The 25,432-nt window shown below is 37.8% G+C and overlaps 1 protein-coding gene across 1 annotated transcript in view; it reads left to right on the forward strand.

Moving 5' to 3' along the window:
- LOC127878281 (laminin subunit alpha-like) overlaps positions 1-25,432 on the forward strand; it is a 116,723-nt gene that overhangs the window by 9,121 nt on the left and 82,170 nt on the right. Inside the window, exons 3-18 of the mRNA XM_052424800.1 lie at positions 3,510-3,746; positions 4,137-4,307; positions 5,696-5,915; positions 6,589-6,895; positions 8,759-8,934; positions 11,471-11,608; positions 12,647-12,922; positions 15,987-16,124; positions 16,709-16,885; positions 17,377-17,535; positions 17,897-17,996; positions 18,339-18,495; positions 19,434-19,703; positions 21,712-21,806; positions 23,973-24,138; positions 24,687-24,841. Coding sequence (XP_052280760.1) covers positions 3,510-3,746; positions 4,137-4,307; positions 5,696-5,915; positions 6,589-6,895; positions 8,759-8,934; positions 11,471-11,608; positions 12,647-12,922; positions 15,987-16,124; positions 16,709-16,885; positions 17,377-17,535; positions 17,897-17,996; positions 18,339-18,495; positions 19,434-19,703; positions 21,712-21,806; positions 23,973-24,138; positions 24,687-24,841 — 2,942 coding nt within the window. The remainder of the gene's footprint in view (positions 1-3,509; positions 3,747-4,136; positions 4,308-5,695; positions 5,916-6,588; positions 6,896-8,758; positions 8,935-11,470; positions 11,609-12,646; positions 12,923-15,986; positions 16,125-16,708; positions 16,886-17,376; positions 17,536-17,896; positions 17,997-18,338; positions 18,496-19,433; positions 19,704-21,711; positions 21,807-23,972; positions 24,139-24,686; positions 24,842-25,432) is intronic.

Consider the following 25,432-nt stretch of genomic DNA (forward strand, 5'->3'; position numbering starts at 1 on the left):
GGGAAAACAAAAAGCACATGACTGCCTGATTCAATCAATTTACTACAAATCCTTTATTTGTACACTTATTATTTTGTAATCAGTGTACAGGTGAGCTTTTGTGACCGGTCTTTGTCCGTCGTATGTCCGTCTTAAGGATTTGCTTGTAAACACTCTAGAGGCCACATTTCTTGTCCCATCTTCATGAAACTTGGTCAGAAGCTTTGTCCCAATGAAATCTCGGCCGAGTTTGAAACTGGGTTGTGCCGGGTCAAAAACTAGGTTACTAGGTAAAAAAAAAAGAAAAACCTTGTAAACACTGTAGAAGTCACATTTCATGCCCAATCTTCATGTAACTTTGTCAAAATGTTTGTCTTAATGATATCTTGGTTGAGTTGAAAAGTGGTTCCGATCCAATGAAAAGCATGGCCGCCAGTGGGCGGGGCAGTTTTCCTTATTTGGCTATAGATAAACCTTGTAAACATTCTAGAAGTCACAATTTTTGCCCATTCATCATGAAAGTTGGTCACAACATTGGTTCAATTGATGTCTCGGACGAGTTAGAAAATGGTCGAGATCGGTGAAAAAACATTGCCGCCAGTGGGCGGGGCATTTTTCTCTATATGTATATAATGGCAGTTTTCCCTATTTGGCTATAGAGAAACCTTGTAAACACTCCAGAAGTCACAATTTTTGCCCGATCATCATGAAAGTTGGTCAAAACATTGGTTTTATTGATATCTCGGATGAGTTTGAAAATGGTCGGGATCGGTGAAAAAACATGGACGCCAGTGGGCGGGGCATTTTTTTTCTATATGTTTATAGTGAAAACATGTGAACACAGTCGAAGTCACATTTTTGGTCCAATTTTCATGAAATTTGCTCAGAACATTTTTTTCCTTGATACGAGAGTTGAGTTCAAAAATGGTTCCGGTCAGTTGAATAACATGGCTGCTGGCAGGGGGGCAGTTTTCTCATTTTGAAGAAGAGGGGGTATATTGTTTTGCTCATGTCAGTCCGTCAATCCACCAGATGGTTTCCGGATGATAACTCACGAGCCCTTATCCCAAGGATCATGAAACTTCATAGGTACATTGATCATGACTCGCAGATGACTCCTATTGATTTTCAGGTCACTGGGTCAAAGGTCAAGGTCACGATTACCCGAAATAGTAAAATGGTTTCTGGATGATAACTCAAGAACACTTAAGCCTAGGATCATGAAACTTCATAGATACATTGAGCATGACTCGCAGATGACCACTATTGATTTTCAGGTCACTAGGTCAAAGGTCAAGGTCATGGTGACCCAAATCAGTAAAATGGTTTCCGGATGATAACTCAAGAAATCTTATGCCTAGGATCATGAAACTTCATAGGTACATTGATCATAACTCGTAGATGACCCCTATTGATTTTCAGGTCACTTGGTCAAAGGTCAAGATCAAGATGGCCCGAAATAGTAAAATGGTTTCCAGATGACAACTCAAGAACGCTTATGCCTAGGATCATGAAACTTCATAGGTACATTGATCATGACTCGAAGATGATCCCTATTAATTTTAAGGTCGCTAGGTCAAAGGTCAAGGTCACGGTGACCCGAAATAGTAAAATGGTTTCCGGATGATAACTCAAGAACGCTTATGCCTAGGATCACGAAACTTGATAGGTAGATTGATCATGACTCGCAGTTGACCCCTATTGATTTTCAGGTCACTAGGTGAAAGGTCACGGTGACCTGAAATAGTAAAATGGTTTCTGGATGATAACTCAAGAACGCTTATGCCTAGGTTCATGAAACTTCATAGGTTCATTGATCATGACTCGCAGATGACCCCTATTGATTTTGAAGTCACTAGGTCAAAGGTCAAGGTTATGGTGACCCGAAATAGTAAAATGGTTTCCGGATGATAACTGAAAAACGCTTATGCCTAGGATCATGAAACTTCATAGGTACATTGATCATGACTCGCAGATGACCCCTATCAATTTTGAGGTCACTAGGTCAAAGGTCAAGTTCACGAATACCTGAAATAGTAAAATGGTTTCTGGATGATACCTGAAGATTGCTTATTCTTAGGATCATGAAACTTGATAGGTAGATTGATCATGACTCGCAGATGACCCCTATTGATTTTCAGGTCACTAGGTCAAAGGTCAAGGTCACGGTGACCCGAAATAGTAAAATGGTTTCCGGATGATAACTCAAGAACGCTTATGGCTAGGATCATGAAACTCATAGGTACATTGATCATGACTGGCAGATGACCCCTATTGATTTTCAGGTCACTAGGTCAAAGGTCAAGGTCACAGTGACAAAAAACATATTAACACAATGGCTGTCACTACAACGGAGAGCCCATATGGGGGGCATGCATGTTTTACAAACAGCCCTTGTATAATTATAAATCTCATATTAAATATTTCCTTACCAAGAATTGAAGTTCTTTTCACAGTTACTGTACAGTTTTATTATTTTGATTATTTATAACCCAAATGATTGATTTGTCAAAGTTTTTTTTAAATGATATAATTATAATTTCTTTGATGTTCATTACATACCTGTGGACTTATGTCCATAGGTACATGATGAACTCTGGCTATGATCTCTTTTAAACCACAGGCTTTGGTTGTCAGTGATGTCTGACATGGTCATAATTTACTGTGAGACCCTCCCCACCCCCCCCCCCCACCCCCCCACCCCCACCCTCAACCCCGGTTGGATTGGACAAAATTCAAGGGAAGTAATAACCTTTAAAGGGAGATGATTTCTATACCTGCCAAATGCGGCGCAGTAGGGGGCATTGTGTTTCTGACAAACACATCTCTTGTTTAGGAATGGATTGAAACACAGCATTTTTATGTTCTTGCCTTATCCAACTTATCATTAATCCACTTGTATACCTGTCTAGGATTTGAGGCCCTTACTTTGATGAGGCCTTTATGTAATAATGGTTTTGTTGAAATAATGCATTGAGTACAGTAACTGAAATATAGGAGTTGTCTGGGATTGAGATTGTGTATTTGTTTTTTTAGGGTAAATTTATACGCCCTGAAAATTCATTTTATGCACCAAATTAGGGTATAATTTTTATTTTTTTTATTATGTCTTTAAAATAACAGATGTTAGGTACTATTTTGTTGCTATTGTTTTACATTGGTGGATCATAATTATTACATTTGTTATAGCCTGTTAATAAGCCTGTGATAGGCATCCAAAAATTCAATCAATGGATACAGACAAATCCTTATTTAAATTTGATTTTCTCACAGAAAGACCTGGTCGCTTTATAAATTTTTATAATCCTATAATAACTGATTTAAGATTGAAGGTGTGTCATCCATAAATCGGGCGCAGTGCAATCAGCTCGAAAATAATGTTGTTCTGCCCATTTGGAAAATTAAAAAAACAGCATTTTTGTGATTGTTTATTGTTAACAATTAATTCAAGCAAAGAATTGTATACGGAATCGATCACCTTAACCCAATGAAATACAAGATCTACTTTAAAAAGACTAATGACTTTCCAGGAGTTCCACATCGCGTACATCATTATCAAGATGGCCAACTCCCCACGCCCTGGTGTATGGGCCCTTGAGAAATCGTCAGATAACGGGCTAACCTGGGAACCATGGCAGTACTTCGCCGATACACCAGCTGACTGTATGCGCTTCTTTAGCACAGAGGTTCGCACATACCCCACCCGCGATAACGAAGTACTCTGTGTGACAGAATTCTCAAGGATTGTGCCGCTGGAATATGGAGAGGTTAGCATATGATTAACCTACATGTATTATTAGTCTGTCTGTAAGAATATAAATAGTGGCCATTCATTCTGGTTGTGAAATTTGTGTAAAAACTATTTTGAATATTAAAAGAATATGTTGATAAATGCATAAAGATACAATAAATGCCTACAGATATCATGATATTGTATTTATGTCATATTAAGATCTGAAACCAATCCATTATTAAAATATAATAAATTATTGTCATTTATTTTTCATTATGTTATATATAATCTGCTCATGATAATTGTATTAAATGATTCCTAAATAGCAATGTCATTCGTTTACTTACATCTAACTTTACTGTACTAGTATACTATTTTTGTATTTTGACAAAGTGTTCTTCAAACATAATGTAAACCTTTTCAGATATTTGTTTCACTGACCAACGGCCGACCAAACTCTCAGAACTTCTCGTATGCTGACGACCTGAAGACATTCATTAAGGCCACAAATGTTCGACTACGTCTGATTCGCACGAGGACACTTAGCGGTCACCTGATGGCCGTTGCAAACCAGGATCCCACGGTCACTAGGCGGGTATGAAACGCTTTTGTGTATCCTAAATTATCAAGCTTTCTGTAAGCTTAAGTAAAAGAATAATTGAATGTGACATCTTCCATAATATATAAATGTGTTTTTGTGTCACCTTTAGAACTGAAAATATTAAACAGCCATAGGTCATAAATATGGAAGCTATTTTCTCCCTATTATTCAGAAAACCAAGTTATTGTTGATAGCATCTGTTATAATGTTTGTTTTGATCAAACATGGAAATTATATTATTTTAAGGCACCTGAAGATGTATATTATGGAATCATTCTTTAAAAAAAAAATTGTTCAAGAAATTTAAAGCTTTTAGTGCTTAGAACTTTGAATGGACAATGAACTGAATCGACTAAGTGACTTAATTTTAAATGTTCATTCCAAGTGTTGAGGGTAATATGACTGTATCATACATATGGAAGTTAATCAGACTCAAAAGTTTAACTCTACTCTTCAGATATTATGTTTAAAAATACTTACACAATTGAATTGACCATTTACTTACTGAATATTTTGACTGGTTTCCAGTTTAATCCTTTACCACTCAGAAACAAATAGAAGATGGCTTTATATAACGAGAAAATAAACCACAAAGCCTGCGATTAACGGAGTATTTTTCAGTCCGTTCAGGTTTTATTATATTTGCTGCTCATCAGCATCTTTGGGTTGGAAATGAAGCCTTTAAGACTTGAATCTTATAAGAATGGTCTTAACTTTAACTTGATTTCCTAAGGGACTTCAATATAGTTTGAGCAGTAAAGTGTTAACCCTTTGCATGCTGGGAAATTTGTCGTCTGCTAAAATGTCATCTGCTGAAATTCTAAAATTAGCATTTTCTTCGATTTTTTTTTCAAAGAATACTATCAGAATAGCAAACAGTTTGGATCCAGATGAGTTCTGTGGCGTCTCATCTGGATCCAAACTGTTTGCAAAGGCCTTCAAAATTCGGTTCCCGCACTGAAAGAGTTAATTACTCGGACTAGCATCAAGGACATCTCGTTAAGCAAAATACAAATGTTTAGCACAATCCACTTAAAAATTATTGTTAAAAACAGCTAGATGTAGATGATTTGTTTCGCTGATCACTCACTATCCTTACGTTTATACTTGTGTCCCTCTTCAGAAGCACTACAACAACAAAACACTGTTCCATAAACACTGTACATATGAAGTATTTCTAAAACTCATGCATAACAATGAAATAATACAATACAAGTCGTGTATACCTAGTAGGCAAATGTGACTTTTCACTTCTCCCTGATTAGTCCTGATTTCTCCCTAATTTCCTGTCAAGAGAGAAGAGACTTCTCTCTAAATTTGACTCTAAGCCGACCCCTGTTCCTTCTGTTGAACACTCACATACCATACATGTACTGTTTCAGTACTACTACAGCATCAAGGACATCTCCCTCGGCGGTCGCTGCGTCTGCAATGGGCATGCTGACACTTGCAACTATCTTGACCCAAACATGCCGGATAAGCTGATCTGCGATTGCCAGCACAACACAGTGGGAGAACAGTGCCAGATGTGCGACGCGGCAAACGGGTTTGTGCAGAAGAAATGGCAGCCTGCTAGAACTTTCCCTGCATTTGAATGCGAACGTAGGTGTTAGTTAGTGAAATGTTCTCCATATTGTATTTTGTGATTACTAACTATTGTGTTTATGTTCTCCTCTCCGCCTCATATACATGTAGGGCAGTTGTCAGTTACTGCCCAGAGTACACTGGGTACCCAGGAGAAGTGGGAAGCGGTTAACAGACCTTTGTTATTAGACTGAAAAAGTGTTTAGAATTGTAAAAATTCAATTAACAAATGAGCGAAGTTAAAAAATGCAAGATATATTTAGTGATTTTTGTGCCGCCATAAATATTAGTGGCATTCATGCTGGGTATCAAAGCTCAAACGGGCACCTATCATACATGTATAACAACTTAGGCTTTACTTGGCAAGAAAATGTTTTGGTTTATAGTTTGTTAAACTTGAGACAGACTGTTTACATATTTAAGTTTGTTGCTGTAATGAAAGCAAACTAAATATGACTAGAGTTGCCATAGTGAAAACAATGTAAATGTGAGCAGAGTTGCCATAGAGTAAATGTGAGAAGAATGGATAGAGCAATTGTAGTTAAACCATTTTGTTTGTTTTATTTTTATATATCCTATATAATGGTCTCGCACTTAATGTTTAATTTGAACATGTACAATTTTAATTATGCTCTGGATTTTGTTCACACCAGTTATCTAAACCTTGCTAACATATTTCATGTTTTCTCAGCTTGTGAGTGTTACGGTCGAGCAACGGGCTGTGTTTACGACCCAGAAGTGGACCTGAAAGGTCTCAGCATAGACATACATGGCTTCTACAAGGGCGGAGGTGTCTGTCAAAACTGCGGCTACAATACCACGGGAATCAACTGTGAGAAATGCCTGGACGGGTTCTACCGCCCGTATGGAGTGCCGCGCTCCAGATTGGCAATGTGCATGGAGTGTCAGTGTAACCCGAGGTTTCACATCAACAAGTGCGAGGAGGAGACAGGCCGCTGTCTGTGCCGGGAGGAGTATACGGGATATGACTGTGATAGGTGGGTGTAGTATTATAACACTGGTGTGTTGGGCTCTGAATGTCCTTATCTAAGTTTGAATTTCTTAGAACAAATCACTTTTGCTACGAAAATGTATAATGTTTTGCATTCACTGAGAATTTACAATATTTTTTATTGGTTTTTGTTAAGCATAATGTTGATGTAAGTATATGTCTTTTAATCATGGTCAATGTTTAACCTAGTTATGATGAAGATTTGTTGGTATTGTGTGATGCATTAATTTGTAATCTATGTATTTATGTTGTAATCTTGGGAAAGCTTTTTGGCAATCCATTGAGTCATGTTACAGTGATTAAGGCATATTGCATATACAGCTTCTGAGACAAAAGAACTTGTGCCATGACATGCAAAAAAGACCATGGGGAAAAAACCCTGATAGTATAAAAATTGGGGAAAAAACCTGATAGTATAACAATTGTTTATCTTTTTTCCAACTGTTATTCATTGTTAAACAGTCTTTAATAATTGTATCTTCTTCGATAAAAAATGTGTCAAGATCATTATTATATTGTTGAATTTTAGTTTAAATAGTTAATGGCTAGCCCAAATGCATACTGGCTAGTCAGTTTTTAGCACGACTATTATATATGAAATATATATAGTGGAGCTATCCTACTCACCCTGTCGTCAGCGTTACTGTTTGTGTAAGCGTTAGCGTGCAAATGTTAAAGTTTGCGTACTACCCCAAATATTTTCAATGTCCCTTGACATATTGCTTCCATTTTTTGCATACTTGTTTACCATGACCCCAACCTATAAACAAGAGCATACAACTGTATCAAGCATTTTGACAGAATTATGGCCCCTTTTATACTTAGAATATGCATATTATTGATAAATCTATGTTAAAGTTTGCGTACAACCCCAAATATTTCCTGTGTCCCTTGACATATTGCTTTCATATTTTGCATATTTTTTTTACCATCATGACCGCAACCTATTTACAAGAGCAAACAACTGTATCAAGCATTTTGACATATTTATTGCCCCCTTATACTTAGAATATGCATATTATTGATAAATCTATGTTAAAGTTTGCGTACTACCCCAAATATTTCCTTTGTCCCTTGACATATTGCTTTCATATTTTGCATACTTGTTTACCAACATGACCCCAACCTATAAACAAGAGCAGACAACTGTATCAAGCATTTTGACAGAATTATGGCCCCTTTTATACTTAGAATATGCATATTATTGATAAATCTATTTTAAACTTTGACAAAACAACACTTACCTTACATACCACAATGCACTCCACCCAAACCATCCCCCACGCCCCCCCCCCCCCTCCAGAACCCCCCCCACCCCCCCCCCCCCAATTTTTTTATTTTTTTTTTATTTTTGAAAGATCATCTATTAAATGATCACACACCCACATTATACCCCCCTCTCCCCCCACCCCCCCCCAATTTTTTTTTTTGTTTTCTTATTTTTGAAAGATCATCTATTAAATGATCACACACCCACATTATACCCCCCCCCTCTCCATGATGGCTTACGATATACTGTAAAGCACTCGAATAGTCGAGTGCGCTGTCCTCTGTTAATTATATTTTCACACAAAAAACTACTCTTTTGGAGCATTCCTGATGCCATCCATTAAAATGTTAAAAAGATGACAATATAATATTTGGTGTGTTTCTCCTGCTTTTACGTGATGTTCTACATTTGATTGGTTTACAAACAGAACTTATCTTTTCCATTTAAAAGTGGATATTATTGTGAAAGGCAGGAGTGTGTGTGTGTGGGGGTGGGGTAAGTATTTGTTGGTAAGGACATATCCCAGCCCTGATTGTGTTTACAAAATCTTTTCCCTGATAATTATGTTCTAAATTTTAGTTGTGCCATTGGTTACTATGGATACCCCAACTGTATACCATGTGACTGTGATGTCAACGGAACGGAAGGTAACATCTGTCATGTCAATGGGGGCCAGTGTCCTTGCAAAGAGAACTATGTTGGGGCCAAGTGTGACATGTGCCAGCTCGGCTTTTACAACTTCCCAGAATGTAGAGGTATGTTCATTAGCTTATTACTCAGTTTAGTGTAACCTTTTTACACAGGTTAACCCTTTACCACTCAGCTGCGCACTTTGACAGGTTTGAAGTCCCTTAGAAAATAAAATTAAATTTAAGACCTTTCTTACTATTTTCAAGTTTTAAGGCTTTATTTCCAACCCTTAGTTGCTGATGAGCAGCAAACAGCATAAAACCTGAACAGACTGCGAGTTACTCGCAGGCCGTTTTGTTTTTATGCGGGTTGCATTTAGCCATTTGTACTTTTCTTCAGAGAGAGAAAGGGTTAGCATTTTCCATTACCGTATTTATACTGATTCAGTATTTTTGCTGTTAGTGTTTATCTGATTGGGTAAAGAACCCTGGGAGTGTGATATTATAAGCTTGGAAATCAATTTGAATAAGAACTTAAAATCATACCATTTTGTGCTATGATCTGATCAAATATACAGTACGAGGGTTTGATATCATAGCTCAAATAATGATCAAAGTGAGTGTAAATAACAACAACAACATAATTTTAATCAATAATTGTTCAAATGTATTTTGTTTTATGCATTTTTGTGGGGAATTGGTAAATGTTACTGTAGGCATTGCAACATTAGGCCAAAGTTTTATTATTTTCTGTTTAACGGGATTTTTTTAAAGTTTGAGTAGGAGGAGGGAAAATAAAATAAAAATAAAAACTCAAAAAAGTTTCTTAGGAAAAAATAAATAAATAAAGTGTTATAAAAAATATATTTTTTATTTTTGGAAGTTACTAAAAACAGTAAAAATAACTACCTGTAAACTTGCCTGGTATTGCCAGACAGTGTCCAGTCAGTATAAAGTGTGAGGGGTCTCAAAAAAGTTTAAAAACATGAAAAGAAGGTAAATGTTTAAGCAATCTTTTGAGGACACACAAACTGTTGAAAAAGCAGATGGTGTCGATCACAACAGCATACCATGAGCATTCCTGCTCAGGTGAGCTAATAGTAAGAACAATTACAGCTAATTAACAGTTTTACAGGGGTCGGCTTAGGGTCAAATTTTAGGGAGAAGTGACTTCTGTCTTGACTGGCATTTTTTAGGGAGAAGTCAAGAGAAATAAGGAGAAGTCTTGTTTTTTTTGTTTTATCTTGTAATTATTTGCATTAGTGTGTACCCTTTTAAATTCCTGAATACATGATGTGCATTATGAATCATGCTTATTCAATTCTCTTTATAGTTAATTAAATCAACAATCAAGTATAAAGAAAACAACACAATAAACAACCCTCTTATGGCATTCAAGTGTGCATGAAAGTGCTTAATATAAAATATATTTACATACACTAACCATCCAACCCACAATTAAAAAAAAGTGTTTATTTTTTTTGGGGGGGGGGTATTTTGGTATTATACATAAATATTTAATATTTATTTTGTCTTCTAAATAAAACATAATAATTACCCTATTCTCAAATTCCAGTAGAAACAACAATAAAAACATTTACATACACAAGTCTTTGACAATCACAACAGTGTTACCAAATGACGTCAATTAAACCAATCATTCAAAAAGCAATCTGTCAATGCTGGCGGTAGACATCAAAGGTTTTTGATATTTGGGCCGATTTCTAGGAGTTAAAAACTGTAAACTTGTAACACCTCAGCAGGTGGCAAATGGCCATAAGGCATTGATCAATACTAGGTTACCGGCAGCATGCAGCTAGCACTGTCAGATACAGCATTAATACATTAGCTCCATAGAGGATTTCACTTTATTGGATTATTTGTATTTATTTTTATCGGGTGTGGGGAAATAAATTGTGTTTGCTGGAATTTAAATGGGAGGTTGCTTTACAGGTATTGTTTGTTTATGGATTTACTTGAAAATTAGGGCGAAATGAATTTCATCCGATAAACAAAAAAACATGATGTAACACCAACCTATTTTTCGGATGTGTACTATATTCGGACATACTTTTTCGCCGATAAAATGTTTAGACTTCAGGGTGTTTTCAAAGTTATTTGTTTTGTAAAAACAGCATTGTTTGGTAAAACAGCCTAGGCTAAAATACACTATTAACTTTTTTTTAGAAGAACACTTATTTTTGGATGCGGAGGAAAAAAAAATTTAAAAAAAAATTCCTTTTTATTTTTATTTCACTTTTCGGAAAATTGGATACGGCGCTCCCGTTTAACAGAAGATAAAAAAACTCTGGCCTTAAGTGAGAGCTAACTGGTAAAATGTGTTGTTATTAATTTGGATATTAGGTGTGATTTGTGAAAATGGGGTTTAAGGCATGCGCATAAAGTGTTGTCCGAGATTAGCCTGTTCTGTCCGAACAGGCTTAAGGAACAACACTTTCCGCCTTAACTGGATCTTTGCTAAAAAATCATTAATGCGGAAAATGGCATCCCAGATAAGCCTGTGTAGACTGCACATATCTTGTTTGATTTTTGATTTTCAGTAAACACACTACATGAAATGTTTATCGGATGATGCAATATTCTAATAGTGAGGGTCACATAAGTGCCAGTTAGAGTGATGAGATCTGATTGGATATTTCAGCCTGTGAATGTGGTGTGATTGGCTCAGATGACGACTACTGTGATGTGGAGGATGGCCAGTGCAAGTGCAGGATGAACTACGCGAGTAGAAACTGCAGTGAATGCTCACACGGATACTTTAACTACCCAGACTGCACTTGTAAGCAAGAGAATAGTTGAATCTTAAAACATCATTATAGTAAAATGTATGGTTTGAATAATAAGTTTTGGATTAATCTTGAATGAAGCATTTGATTGGATCATGTTTCATGTTTAAGAAAGACGTAATTAGGCCCCCTAAGAAGAATGGGTTCAATTCGATCAACTATCTAAACAACTAAGTTGAGTGTCTCAAAATGAATGTGTTATATTTGAAGCATGATTTAATGGTTTGGTTTTGGAGTTTGCTTGTTTCAAACCATTAGATCAGTTAGCAATAGTGTTGTTGTGGGAAACTGTATACATTTTCAGCTTGATGATTCAGTGAAATTAACATTTGGGCTGTGGTCTGTAAGAAGGGGGTTAGTTTAAACCTATTTATTTTAGCTCGATTGCATAGAAAGTAATTCCTACTTATTTGAAAATTCTCTCGAGTCCGTTTCCTGGGCCAAGAACCAGTACTTGGTGTCTATATGGGAGATCGAAAGAACGCTCCCACAGTGGGGATCGAACCCGTGACCTCCCGGTCGCTAGGCGGACACCATATCCATTACACCACGGCGACCTTAAGGGGGTTAAATGCATATGCGTAAAGTACATGTATTTTCCCAGATTAACCTGTGAGTCTGACGGCAAATCAGGGACGACACTTTCAGATTTCATGATATTTTTTGTTTTATGTGTTGTATCTGATTAGGCTGTGCAATCTGCACAGGCTAATCTGGGGTGACATTTCACGCACATGCATTAAACACCCTTTTAACAGAGCAAGTCTCATTTGTTTCCGATATAGAATTGTTATGTAGATCTTTTTCTATCTCGACCCTAGACATTTGGATAACTGCTGCTTTATCATGCTGTTTCAAAAAAGATCTTGTTTAAACTTTTTAAGATTATTGAGCGCTTCTTTGAATAATATGGATGCGGTTTCAAATTAGATCTTTATTTAACAGTATGAGTCTGTGATAATTAATAAATTATATATAATGGTAATGAATAATATGCTTGATATACACTAATATAACTTTATATTCCACAGTGTGCAACTGTGACCACACAGGAGCAGTAGAGGAAGTGTGTGACAAGTCTACCGGGAGCTGCCTCTGCAAGGAGACGTTCAACGGGGCCCAGTGTGACCAGTGTGCCCGTGGGTTCTATTCATACCCGGACTGCATGCCCTGCCAGTGTCGTGAGCCTGGATCAACCAGCAATATCTGCGAGGACAGAAACGGGCAATGCTCCTGCAGGACAAACTATGCAGGCCAGAACTGTGACCGGTGCGCTCCAGGATTCTATAGATACCCTGACTGCATCCGTAAGTCATTGAAAAGTCTTTACATTTAAAATTACTGTTGTTGATTTATCTTATCAACTTCCTGGAAAAGATGGATAATGTGTTTTATCATGTTAGGTTAACTTTTATCCATTATTTTTACATTCATTTTCTAATTTCATCTGTATTTTTGGTGATTTACACATGATTATTGCTCGCAAACCCCAATGATATTTACATTTATATTAATAATAATTCCATTCTTTTTGCCTCACCTTAGCCCAATGTGCTCATGGTGAGCTTTTGTGATAACCTTTTGTTTGAAGTGCAGCGTTCTGCGTCAACATTTGCCTTGTTAACAGTCTAGAGGCCACATTAATTGTCTGATCTTCATGAATCTTGGTCAGAAGATATGTCCTTATTATTATGCCCCCCTTCGAAGAAGAGGGGGTATATTGTTTTGCACATGTCAGTCGGTCGGTCCGTCCACCAGATGGTTTCCGGATGATAACTCAAGAACGCTTAGGCTTAGGATCATGAAACTTCATAGGTACATTGATCATGACTGGCAGATGACCCCTATTGATTTTCAGGTCACTAGGTCAAAGGTCAAGGTCACAGTGACTCGAAATAGTAAAATGGTTTCTGGATGATAACTCAAGAATGCTTACACCTAGGATCATGAAACTTCACAGGTACATTGATAATGACTGGCAGATGACCCCTATTGATTTTCAGGTCACTAGGTCAAAGGTCAAGGTCACAGTGACTCGAAATAGTAAAATGGTTTCCGGATGATGACTCAAGAATGCTTACGCCTAGGATCATGAAACTTCATAGATACATTGATCATGGCTGGCAGATGACCCCTATTAATTTTCAGGTCACTAGGTCAAAGGTCAAGGTCACAGTGACTCGAAACAGTAAAATGGTTTCTTGATCATAACTCAAGAATGCTTACGCCTAGGATCATGAAACTTCGTAGATACATTGATAATGACTGGCAGATGACCCCTATTAATTTTCAGGTCACTTGGTCAAAGGTCAAGGTCACAGTGACTCGAAACAGTAAAATGGTTTCTTGATGATAACTCAAGAAAAATTAGGCCTAGGATCATGAAACTTCATAGGTACATTGATCATGACTGGCAGATGACCCCTATTGATTTTCAGGTAACTAGGTCATGGTCACAGTGACAAAAAACTTTTCACACAATGGCTTCCACTACAACTGACAGCCCATATGGGGGGCATGCATGTTTTACAAACAGCCCTTGTATTTTGGATGAGTTTGAAAATGGTTCTGGTTGGTTTAAAAACATGGCCGTCAGGGGCAGGGCATTTTTCCTTATATGGCTATGCTAAAACCTGGTTAATGCACTAGAGGCTATATTTATTGTCCGATCTTCACGAAACTTGGTCAGAAGATCGTCTCAATGATATCTTGGACAAGTGCAAACATTTCTTCTGTTATTTGAAAAACATGGCCACCTGGGTTGGGGAATTTTTCCTTATATGGCTTTAGTAAAACCTTGTTAACACTCTAATAGTCACATTAATAGTCCAGTCTTTATTGAATTTGGTCAATACATTTTTATACGCCCGTTAAAAAAAAAGGGACGTATTATAGTTTCACCTGCGGGGGGCGGGGGGGCGGCATCACAGCAGTGTCCACTCTCTAATTCAAATAGTTTTCATCCGATCTTCACCAAACTTTGTCAGAAGTTATATCTAGACATTACCTAGGTCAAGTTCGAATAAGGGTCGAGGACTAGGTCACAGGGTCACTTAGTGCATTTCAAGCATTAAGCATGGTGTCCGCTCTCTAATTGAAGTAGTTTTCATCAGAACACCAAACTTGGTAAGAAGTTGTACATTTATCTGGACAAAATCTAGGTCAAGTTCCAATATGGGTCATGCCAGGTCAAAAACTAGGTCACGGGGTCACTTAGTGCATTTCAAGCATTTAGCATGGTGTGCGCTCTATAATAGAAGTAGTTTTCATCCGATAATCACCAAACTTGGTCAGAATTGTATCTAGACAATATCTAGGTCAAGTTCGAATATGGGTCATGCCGGGTCAAAAATTAGGTCACATGGTCACTAAGTGCATTTCAAGCATTTGGCATGGTGTCCGCTCCCTATTTGAAGTAGTTTTCATCCAATCTTCACCAAATTTGGTCAGAATTTGTGTCTAGACAATATCTAGGTCAAGATCTAATATGGGTTATGCCGGGTCAAAAACTAGGTCACGAGGTCACATAGTGCATTTCAAGCATTTAGCATGGTGTCCGCTCACTAATTGAAGTAGTTTTCATCTGATCTTCACCAAATTTGGTCAGAAGTTGTGTCAAAATGATATGTAGGTCATGTTCAAATATGGGTCATGGTAAAGTTATAAAGGTGTCCAAAACCTTCAAACGGGCGTATCTTGTGACAGTTTGGCACTCTTGTTTGTAATGATATCATTTTTTTCCCACTTTTACAGCTAATTCGGTTGATTAAAGCCCCGTTGATTAAATATCATCTTTAATCAATGGCAGGAAATGACGTCAATATTTTGACAAAATGACGTCATAAATCCAGCGAAATTATCCAGTCAAACTAATTTTGTTTAAATAAAAAGGTTTACAAAATAAAAAGTGGGATAAATAGAATAATAGATTAGTGTTGATGATAGATCAGGTTTATCATGCGAGGCACGAAAACGAAAAAGCACTCGCCAAGGCTCGTGCTTTTTGTTTTCTAAGCCTCGCATGATAAACCTGATCTATAATCAACACTAACCTATTATTCTCTATGTCAATAATAAAACCTTGTTTTTCGATCTGGAAGTGACATTTATAGTCCATCTTTATGAAACTTGGTCAGAACATTTGTTCTCGTGATATCTTGGGCTGCACAAAAAAGATCAGTTCCTTGTTATCTAAGATGAGCAATTTTGGCCTTTCAGGACCTCTTATTTTATTATTTCATAAGGTTTCCCAACAATGTGATATGTTAAACAAGTGCAAGCCTAGAAATGCAGCCATGAGTCTACTGTATCAACCATTGTGGTATATACAATACAACCAGTCAATGCATGCCTATTTCATGCATATTTCAGCCTGTGAGTGTGACCAGTATGGTTCCCGTGGAGCTTCCTGTGACCAGGAGACCGGACAGTGTGACTGCTTCAGCAACTTTGCTGGAATCATGTGTGAAAAGTGTCGGGAAGGGCTCTACAACTACCCCAACTGTGAAAGTATGGTCATATCACTTGCGTCTGATGTGTTACAGTTAAATGTTAAAAACAGTGATTTATTCAACTTGAGATGGTGTCATAATATTGAATTATTTTTGTGAAAGATTTGAGTTTCAGCTAGCATACACATTCTCAATTTCAGCTTTACAGTAAAAGAGGTTTAAGAAGACACATGTGTTCTGTGAAAAGGGGTTTAATGCATGTGAGTAAAGTGTCCTCCCAGATTAGCCTGTGCAGTCTGATTAGCCTGTGGGGACTGCACAGGCTTATCTGGGATGACACTTTAGCCACATGCATTAAACCCCCTTTTCACAGAGCACAACCCATTTATATAAAGGGGATTTATCTCCACTATTTTAATTATAAATTGAAAATGAATACCAGGTCACAAATTGTATAAATGGTTTACCCACCAATCTTAGTTAGGTTTTACATGATTCAGGAAAAATGTAGAATATTTATGATTATTTATGATGTTTTTTTGGTGCTTTTGGTAGTAAAAATAATTTGGTACAAATTTTACTTTCTCTTATTAAAACCTTATTTTCTTTCTTAATTTGTAAATACAAATGATTAATCTGCAGAGTGCAACTGTAACCCTAACGGTGCAAAGGAAGTTCCAGGGTACCCACTGGGCGGGTGTGGCGAGGTTGTGATAGGTCGACTCTGCGAGTGTAAAGAACGTGTAATGGGACGAATCTGCGACACTTGCAAACCGGGCTTCTGGAATCTGAATAGGAATAATCCTTTTGGTTGTGAAGGTTGGTAAATAGGACATTAACCCTTTCAGTGCGGGAACCAAATTTTAAAGGCCTTTGCAAACAGTTTGGATCCAGATGAGACGCCACAGAACGTGGCTGGATCCAAACTGTTTGCTATTCTGATAGTATTCTTTGAAAAAAATGAAGAAAATGCTTATTTTACAAATTCAGCAGACGACATTTTAGCAGACGACAAATTTCCCAGCATGCAAAGGGTTAAATTTATTTATTGGCTAATGCATGAAATCAGCGCTTGATAAAAGTGGGAGATACTATGGCAACTGTATATATTTAAGTAATGTTTAAAGAATGTTTAAAGGAACATTGAAATCATAGGAAGTTAAATTGAAAAACAGAGGTATTGTTTGATATCCCATGATATATTTGTTTGCTGATGCCTAGATCTTCTAATCAAGTTCTTAGACCCCATTAATTTCAATTTAAGTTTAACAGGACTCCTGATTTTTAGTATCTGTATTTGAATGTTTTAGAGTGTGGCTGCTCACCACGTGGAACGTTAGCAGGCGTGAATATCTGCGACACAAACAGCGGCCAGTGTATGTGCAAGGTCTCTGTGACAGGGCGCGTGTGTGACCGCTGCAAGGAGGGGTACCATAGGCTCACCGGAGAAAACGTCTTCGGATGTGTGGGTATGTAACCCTTTCCCATATAGATACGTTTTTTGACGCATTTGTAGTCTCTTAGAAAGTTACATTTAATTAAATACCTTTCCTAAATAATTCAAGTTTTAAAGGCTTTATTTCAAACCCTTAGTTTCTGATGAGCAGCAAACAGCATAAAACCTGAACAGACTGCGAGTTACTCGCAGTCGCAGTTGGTATTCCTTTCATACATCCACTTCCGTTGTACAGAACCAGATTTTGTGTTTATTGGAACTAGGAAAATTGGGCCTGTTTTCAGTGCCTAATTAGCTTACAAAATAACTGCATGGATGTGAATGTTTCACTTATAAATGTAATATGAATTTTTCACTGATAAATCTATTTTCAGAATGCAACTGTGACATTGGTGGCTCTGTATCGCCAGTATGTAACCAAGACTCTGGCCAGTGTCCCTGCAAGCCACGTGTGCAAGGAAAGCGGTGTGACCAGTAAGTTGCCATGGAAATTTTGTTCATTTTGTATTACCTGTATAAAGTAGTGCAAAATTTTTCATATTTTTAAATACGGTTTTTTAAATAGGAGGAAATCATATCTAATAGATGCAAAAATTCATTTAATGTTTTTTTTATAGTTGGTTATAATTACAATGCCTGTTAAGAGTTTTCACATAGACATTCATTGGAAATGGATAAGATATTCCTACTTGTGAACACAGTAAAACGAGCAATGCCTCTGAATACTCATGCCAGTCGTATATGGGATAGGAAATATTCCTGCCTGTGTAAACAGTAGAAAAACCTGTGTGTCAATTTGTAATTACAACTTTCCAGGCCTATTGGGCGTCACTTTATCCCAACCCTGGACCAGTTCAAATACGAGATAGAGGATGGCTACACACCAGAGGGTAACCACATCCGGTACGGGTACGATGAACGCCTGTTCCCGAACTTCTCCTGGCGGGGTTATGCTGTCTTGTCCAGAGTTCAGGTAAATGGATTGATTTAGAGTACATTAGATTAATAATTTTGAATTGAAACGTTTGGTTATAATTAATATATAGCTGTAAATATTGCTAGGTTTAGGTTTATGTGTATTTTGTGTCAACAGAAACAGAGAAAGGTTTGAACGGGAACCTAGCAAATGTGTTGTTTAATTCTTTTTTGTTGTGATTCTGGAAAATCGGGTTTAATGCATGCATAAAGTATCTTCAAATATGAGACTGAGCAGTCCTTAGATGCTTATTAGAGCCAACACTTTTCCCTATAGCTATATATTAATTATTACCAAACGTTTCAATTCAAGGTTAGTTAAGTCAGGACAATATCTGATCAAAACGAGATAATCGGTTTATGCAGTACAAAGGGGCAATTAAACACCGGAATGCAAAGGCTTACACAATTGTAAGATTGATTCTAACAATCAAGTGAAAATATTGCATTTAATTTAATGTTGTTTTTTTAATGTGTCAACGTGAAAGTTTTCCAAGAGAAATACCATTATGGTTATCTTTTATATGTTGTATACTTGGAATTAATCTTTCTATTGTTTGTTTTCAATCTTATTTGTTTCAGTAAAGTAGAACAACTTGTTGGCATTTTGAAAAATAAAATCTAAATATAATCGTTTTAATTTAAACGATCACGCTCTATTTCTCCCCAATGATTGTGTCTTTCTTTTGCCTACCAATGTAGTCCTGATGTAAAGACGCAGGTGCGCGCGACGTCACGCGTGAACTGGTCTATACTGTATTTTTGTTGACATGGTACTTACTTTTAATAGAAAATTGTCTTCCCTGTTAACATGTTCATAATGCTCAAGCTGATCTGAAACAATACTTTTGTTGCTTATCATGCGTTTGGAATGGGACTAAATTACATTCAATAATCATAGCAATTTACTGTTCATAATAAACATCTTAATTTCAGCCCGAAGTACGAGTGAACATTGAAATCAACAAACCCAGTCTGTACAGGCTGCTGTTCCGCTATGTCAATCTGAATGAGAAATCGGTCAACGCCAACATCACATTCACACCGCTGTCAATGCTTGACATACAACAAGGCTCACAGATTGCATTTGGTCCAACCAGGAACCCAGCTTTCACTGATGGTGGTAACCTTGGCGGCCAGATGAGCTTTGTCCTCAATCCCGGTCAGTGGACAGTGGCAATCAAGGCAGACGAGAGTGTCTTCTTGGTGAGTGTTGCTTTTATCTTGCCTATTCATGAAATAGTTTGAGCTGTACTTTTGTAGGTGTTGGCTTCAGCATAATGATAGAAATTAATGGTTGTGTACAAAGACGCTTTTTTGTATCCCTGTTTTACCACAGGTATGTTATTGACCTGAAACTAAGCACAAGTGCTTGAGGTCATTTTTTAAGGTCACTGTCCAAATTCCATAAATAGGCCTGCAATTAAGCAATATGATGCCCCTTTTGGTACTTAAACTTAGAACCTTCAGAATAAGGTTTGTAAGGTTGAGATTTATGCGCATCTTTCTTTAACTTCAACTAATAATAATTATACCCCCACAAACGAAGTTTAGGGGGGTATATAGGAGAACTTGTCTGTCGTTTGGTCGGTCGGTGATGTCTAGGCCAAGTTCGAACATGGGCCTTGCCGGGTCAAAAACTAGGTCACCGGGTCACTTAGTGCATTTTAAACATTCAGCATGTTGTCTGCTCTCTAATTCAAGTAGTTTTCATCCGATCTTCACCAAACTTATTCAGAAGTTGTATCTAGATGATCTTAAGGCCAAGTTCCAACATAGGCCTTGCCGGGTCAAAAACTAGGTCATGGGGTCACTTAGTGCGTTTTTTAACATTCAGCATGGTGTCCTCTCTCTTATTCAAGTAGTTTTCATCAGATCTTCACCAAACTTGGTCAGAAGTTTGATCTAGATGATCTGATGGCCAAGTTCGAAGATGGGCCATGCCAGATCAAAAAATACGTCACAGGGTCACTTAGTACGTTTTACACATTGAGCATGGTGTCCGCTCTCTATTTCAAGTAGTTTAAATCTGATCTTCACCACACGTGGTCAGAAGTTGTAGCTAGATGATGTCTAAGTCAAGTTCGAACATGGGCCATGCTGGGTCAAAAACTAGGTAACGGGGTCACTTAGTGTGTTTTAAACCTCACCATGTTGTCCACTCTCTAATTCAAGTAGGTTTTATCCAATCTTCACCAAAATTGGTCAGAAGTTGTATCTTGATAATGTCTAGGGCAAGTTTGAATATGGGTCATGCTAGGTCAAAAACAAGGTCACGGGGTCACTAATGCGTTTTAAACATCACAATGTTGTCAGCTCTATAATTCTAGTAGTTTTCATCCAATCTTCACCAAAATTGGTCAGAAGTTGTATCTAGATGATGTCTAGGTCAAGTTTGAATATGGGTCATGCCGGGTCAAAAACTAGGTCACCGGGTATCTTAGTGCGTTTTAAACCTCACCATGTTGTACGCTCTCTAATTCAAGTAGTTTTCATCCAATCCTCACCAAACTTGTTCACAAGTTTTATCTAAATGATTTTTAGGACAAGTTTGAACATGGGCCATTCCGGGCCTAAAACTAGGTCACGGGGTCACTTAGTGCGTTTTTTAACATTCAGCATGGTGTCCGCTCTATCTAATTTAAGTATTTTACATCTGATCTTCACCAAACTTGGTCAGAAGTTTTATGGAGATGATCTAAGGCCAAGTTAGAACATGGAAATTTCTGGGTCAAAAACCAGGTCAAGGGGTCACTTAGTGCGTTTTAAAAATTGAGCATGGTGTCCGCTGTTTTTTGTGAAGACGACATGCAAAATATTATGTGTCAATGCAGCATGTGGGGGGATTTCGTCACGTCTGTGACAAAGCTCTAGTTAATTTCTTACTTTTCTTCTGGGTCATACTAGGAGGTCACTTACCAGAACACATAACTCTTACCTGTAAATTAGCAGAATTATGCCCCCTTTGGTACTTAAAAAATCAAGTTTATTTGCATTATTTGTCTATACCTAATAAAGATGGTCAGTTTAAAGCAAAGTTGCTTTGTCTTCTTGGTGATTTAAAATGGTCTCTGACAAAGGCCCATCACTCAACATGGTAAACCCAATCTACTTTATTATCATTGGAGTATCCCTGTGACATGATAAGTGTTTGCACTGCCAATTTTTACCAACTGCCTTCATGTGAACCACCATTGTATTGTGATCCTTTCAGGACTACATGATCCTCATCCCTCAGGCCTACTATGAGGCTACCATTCTGCAGAACATTGTCTATCGGCCATGTCTAGTACCAGACGATGAAGGGCCGTAAGTTTGACCTTCATTATATTCACTAGATTACTTTGCATATTATTAAAACATTTTTTAAGAGTTATTGAATTTTGTGTAATGCTATTTAGTTAAATGTAGAAAAAAAATCATTAGAAAAAATGTTGTATTGCTAAGTGTTGTTGAGGTCTGAATGAACATAATATACATAATACATAAAAGTGCTTATTAACCTCATTAAAAAAGAGTCTTGCCCTGAAGAAAATGGGTTTAGTGCATGTGTGTAAAGTATTGTCCCAGATAAGCCTGAATTCCAGTCCCCACATGTGTGTAAAGTATTGTCCCTTATAAGCCTGAATTCCAGTCCCCACATGTGTGTAAAGTATTGTCCCTTATAAGCCTGAATTCCAGTCCCAACATGTGTGTAAAGTATTGTCCCAGATAAGCCTGAGTTCCAGTCCCCACATGTGTGTAAAGTATTGTCCCTTATAAGCCTGAATTCCAGTCCCCAGCATGTGTGTAAAGTATTGTCCCTTATAAGCCTGAATTCCAGTCCCCACATGTGTGTAAAGTATTGTCCCAGATAAGCCTGAATTCCAGTCCCCACATGTGTGTAAAGTATTGTCCCTTATAAGCCTGAATTCCAGTCCCCACATGTGTGTAAAGTATTGTCCCAGATAAGCCTGAATTCCAGTCCCCAGCATGTTTGTAAAGTATTGTCCCTTATAATCCTGAATTCCAGTCCCCACATGTGTGTAAAGTATTGTCCCAGATAAACCTGAATTCCAGTCCCCACATATGTGTAAAGTATTGTCCCTTATAAGCCTGAATTGCAGTCCACACATGTGTGTAAAGTATTGTCCCTTATTAGCCTGAATTCCAGTCCCCACATGTGTGTAAAGTATTGTCCCTTATAAGCCTGAATTCCAGTCCCCACATGTGTGTAAAGTATTGTCCCAGATAAGCCTGAATTCCAGTCCCCACATGTGTGTAAAGTATTGTCCCTTATAAGCCTGAATTCCAGTCCCCACATGTGTGTAAAGTATTGTCCCAGATAAGCCTGAGTTCCAGTCCCCACATGTGTGTAAAGTATTGTCCCTTATAAGCCTGAATTCCAGTCCCCACATGTGTGTAAAGTATTGTCCCAGATAAGCCTGAATTCCAGTCCCCACATGTGTGTAAAGTATTGTCCCTTATAAGCCTGAATTGCAGTCCCCACATGTGTGTAAAGTATTGTCCCTTATAAGCCTGAATTGCAGTCCCCACATGTGTGTAAAGTATTGTCCCTTATAAGCTTGAATTTCAGTCCCCACATGTGTGTAAAGTATTGTCCCTTATAAGCCTGAATTCCAGTCCCCGCATGTGTGTAAAGTATTGTCCCAGATAAGCCTGAATTCCAGTCCCCACATGTGTGTTAAGTATTGTCCCTTATAAGCCTGAATTCCAGTCCCCACATGTGTGTAAAGTATTGTCCCTTATACGCCTGAATTCCAGTCCCCACATGTGTGTAAAGTATTGTCCCTTATAAGCCTGAATTCCAGTCCCCACATGTGTGTAAAGTATTGTCCCTTATAAGCCTGAATTCCAGTCCCCACATGTGTGTAAAGTATTGTCCCAGATAAGCCTGAATTCCAGTCCCCACATGTGTGTAAAGTATTGTCCCAGATAAGCCTGAATTCCAGTGTAAAGTATTGTCCCAGATAAGCCTGAATTCCAGTCCCAACATGTGTGTAAATATTGTCCCAGATAAGCCTGAATTCCAGTCCCCACAGGCTAATCAGGGTACAACACTTTGCATAAACTCAAATTTCACTTAGAAGAGAACTGATCCTTTTAACAAAAATGCAATAAAAGTGGAAATGTTCGTCCCTGATAAGCTTGTGCCTCATGAAATCCCAAAGCATGAACCAATTTTTATAAACCTCATGTTAAACCTTATGTTATAATTGTCTCTCTTTTCAATGAGGATATAAAGATTCATCACTAAAAACTCAAGCCTCCTCTAGAAATTAAATATAAAACATTTAAGTCACAATGATTATATTCATTAGAGATTTTAAGGTACTACTTGTTAATAACATCCAAAACAAATTAATATCCTTACTCATTTGATTTTTAAGTCAACCATTTCTCTTGTTTTTCCTGATTTGCTTCTATGTGAATAAGACCAAAAGTAAAACAACAATGATCATTGGTACGTTTCAGCTGCTACCACTATGCGTACCCGGATGTGCTGGATTTCCCAAGGGTTCTAGGGGAGGAGGGCTTCATTCTGGACGGAGACAAACGGTCACCGGTCAAGCTGTTCCCAGATCAGGATGTGCTTGGAGAGCTTGATGTGAAGTCCATGGCTGTGCTGGATTCCAATCAGGTAGGAAAAGTAACACTGATTCTTACTTCTACAGGAAAGTTCTAACTTTGGTTTATAGACAAAAAACACCAATTTTTAGCTTGGCTGTTTTCGGAGAAAACCTGAGGTATTGTCATAGCCAGCATGTCATCCGCAGTCATCGTGCTTAAACCTTAACATTTGCTCTTAAATCAAAGTTCTTCCACCTACAACTTTTCAACTTCATATGTAGTTGAACCTTGATGAGTTCTACATGCCACACCCGTTTTTGGGTCACTAGGTCAAAGGTCAAGGTCACTGTGACCTCTAATATAAAACTTTAACTCTAAAATCAAAGTGCACCCACAGCGGCGCGTTGTCACCCGCTATGTGGTGCTCTTGTTGCTTGGATGTGTTATAACATACTGATTTGTTAAATTTCAGAAATCCTACAGCTTAGAGTTGTCAGTTTGTTTGGATGTGTTATAACATACTGATTGGTTTAATTAATTAAAATATTCTCTAACTAAGAGTTTCATGTTTAATGTTTGTTTGGAAGTGTTATAACAAACTGATTGGTTTAATTTCAGAAATCCTTTGACTTAGAGTTGTACATCCCCAAGAAGGATCGCTATGTTTTGATACTGAATTACCACTCGAAGGCCAACGGGACCCAGTACATTCTGTTTAACATCACCACCACTGGGGACCAGGCCACAGCCTTGCTGTACAACTGTCAATACAGGTAGGGGGCATAAAGAGTGAAATTATTGACTTGTTGAAAGTTAATAAAACTGTTATAAAAAAGACCATTTGTAAGTCAAAGTCATTGAGATTTTTAGTCTAGGCAATTGAGATGTTAAGTCCAAGCTATTGGGCTTTTTAGTCATAGCCATTAAGACTTTTAGTCTGAAGTATGAGCTTTTTAGTCAAAGCCATTAAGTTTTTTTATTTCCTACCAGTGATTTCAAATGCTTTACGTTCTCCTTATTTCCATATGTCTGTCTGTCTGTCTGTCTGTCTGTCTGTCTGTCTGTCTGTCTGTCTGTCTGTCTGTCTGTCTGTCTGTCTGTCTGTCTGTCTGTCTGTCTGTCTGTCTGTCTGTCTGTCTGTCTGTCTGTCTGTCTGTCTGTCTGTCTGTCTGTCTGTCTGTCTGTCTGTCTGTCTGTCTGTCTGTCTGTCTGTCTGTCTGTCTGTCGGTCTGTCGGTCTATCTGTTGAACTGTCTGTCTGTCGGTCCGTTGGTCCGTCCGCCCATCCGTCCGTCCGTACATGCAGTAAAAAATGGACTGTGTAATCACACGCAGCCCATTCTATCCACAACAAACAACATTTAA

The sequence above is a fragment of the Dreissena polymorpha genome, chromosome 4, assembly GCF_020536995.1.
Source record: "Dreissena polymorpha isolate Duluth1 chromosome 4, UMN_Dpol_1.0, whole genome shotgun sequence".
Classification (NCBI taxonomy): Eukaryota; Metazoa; Mollusca; class Bivalvia; order Myida; family Dreissenidae; genus Dreissena; species Dreissena polymorpha.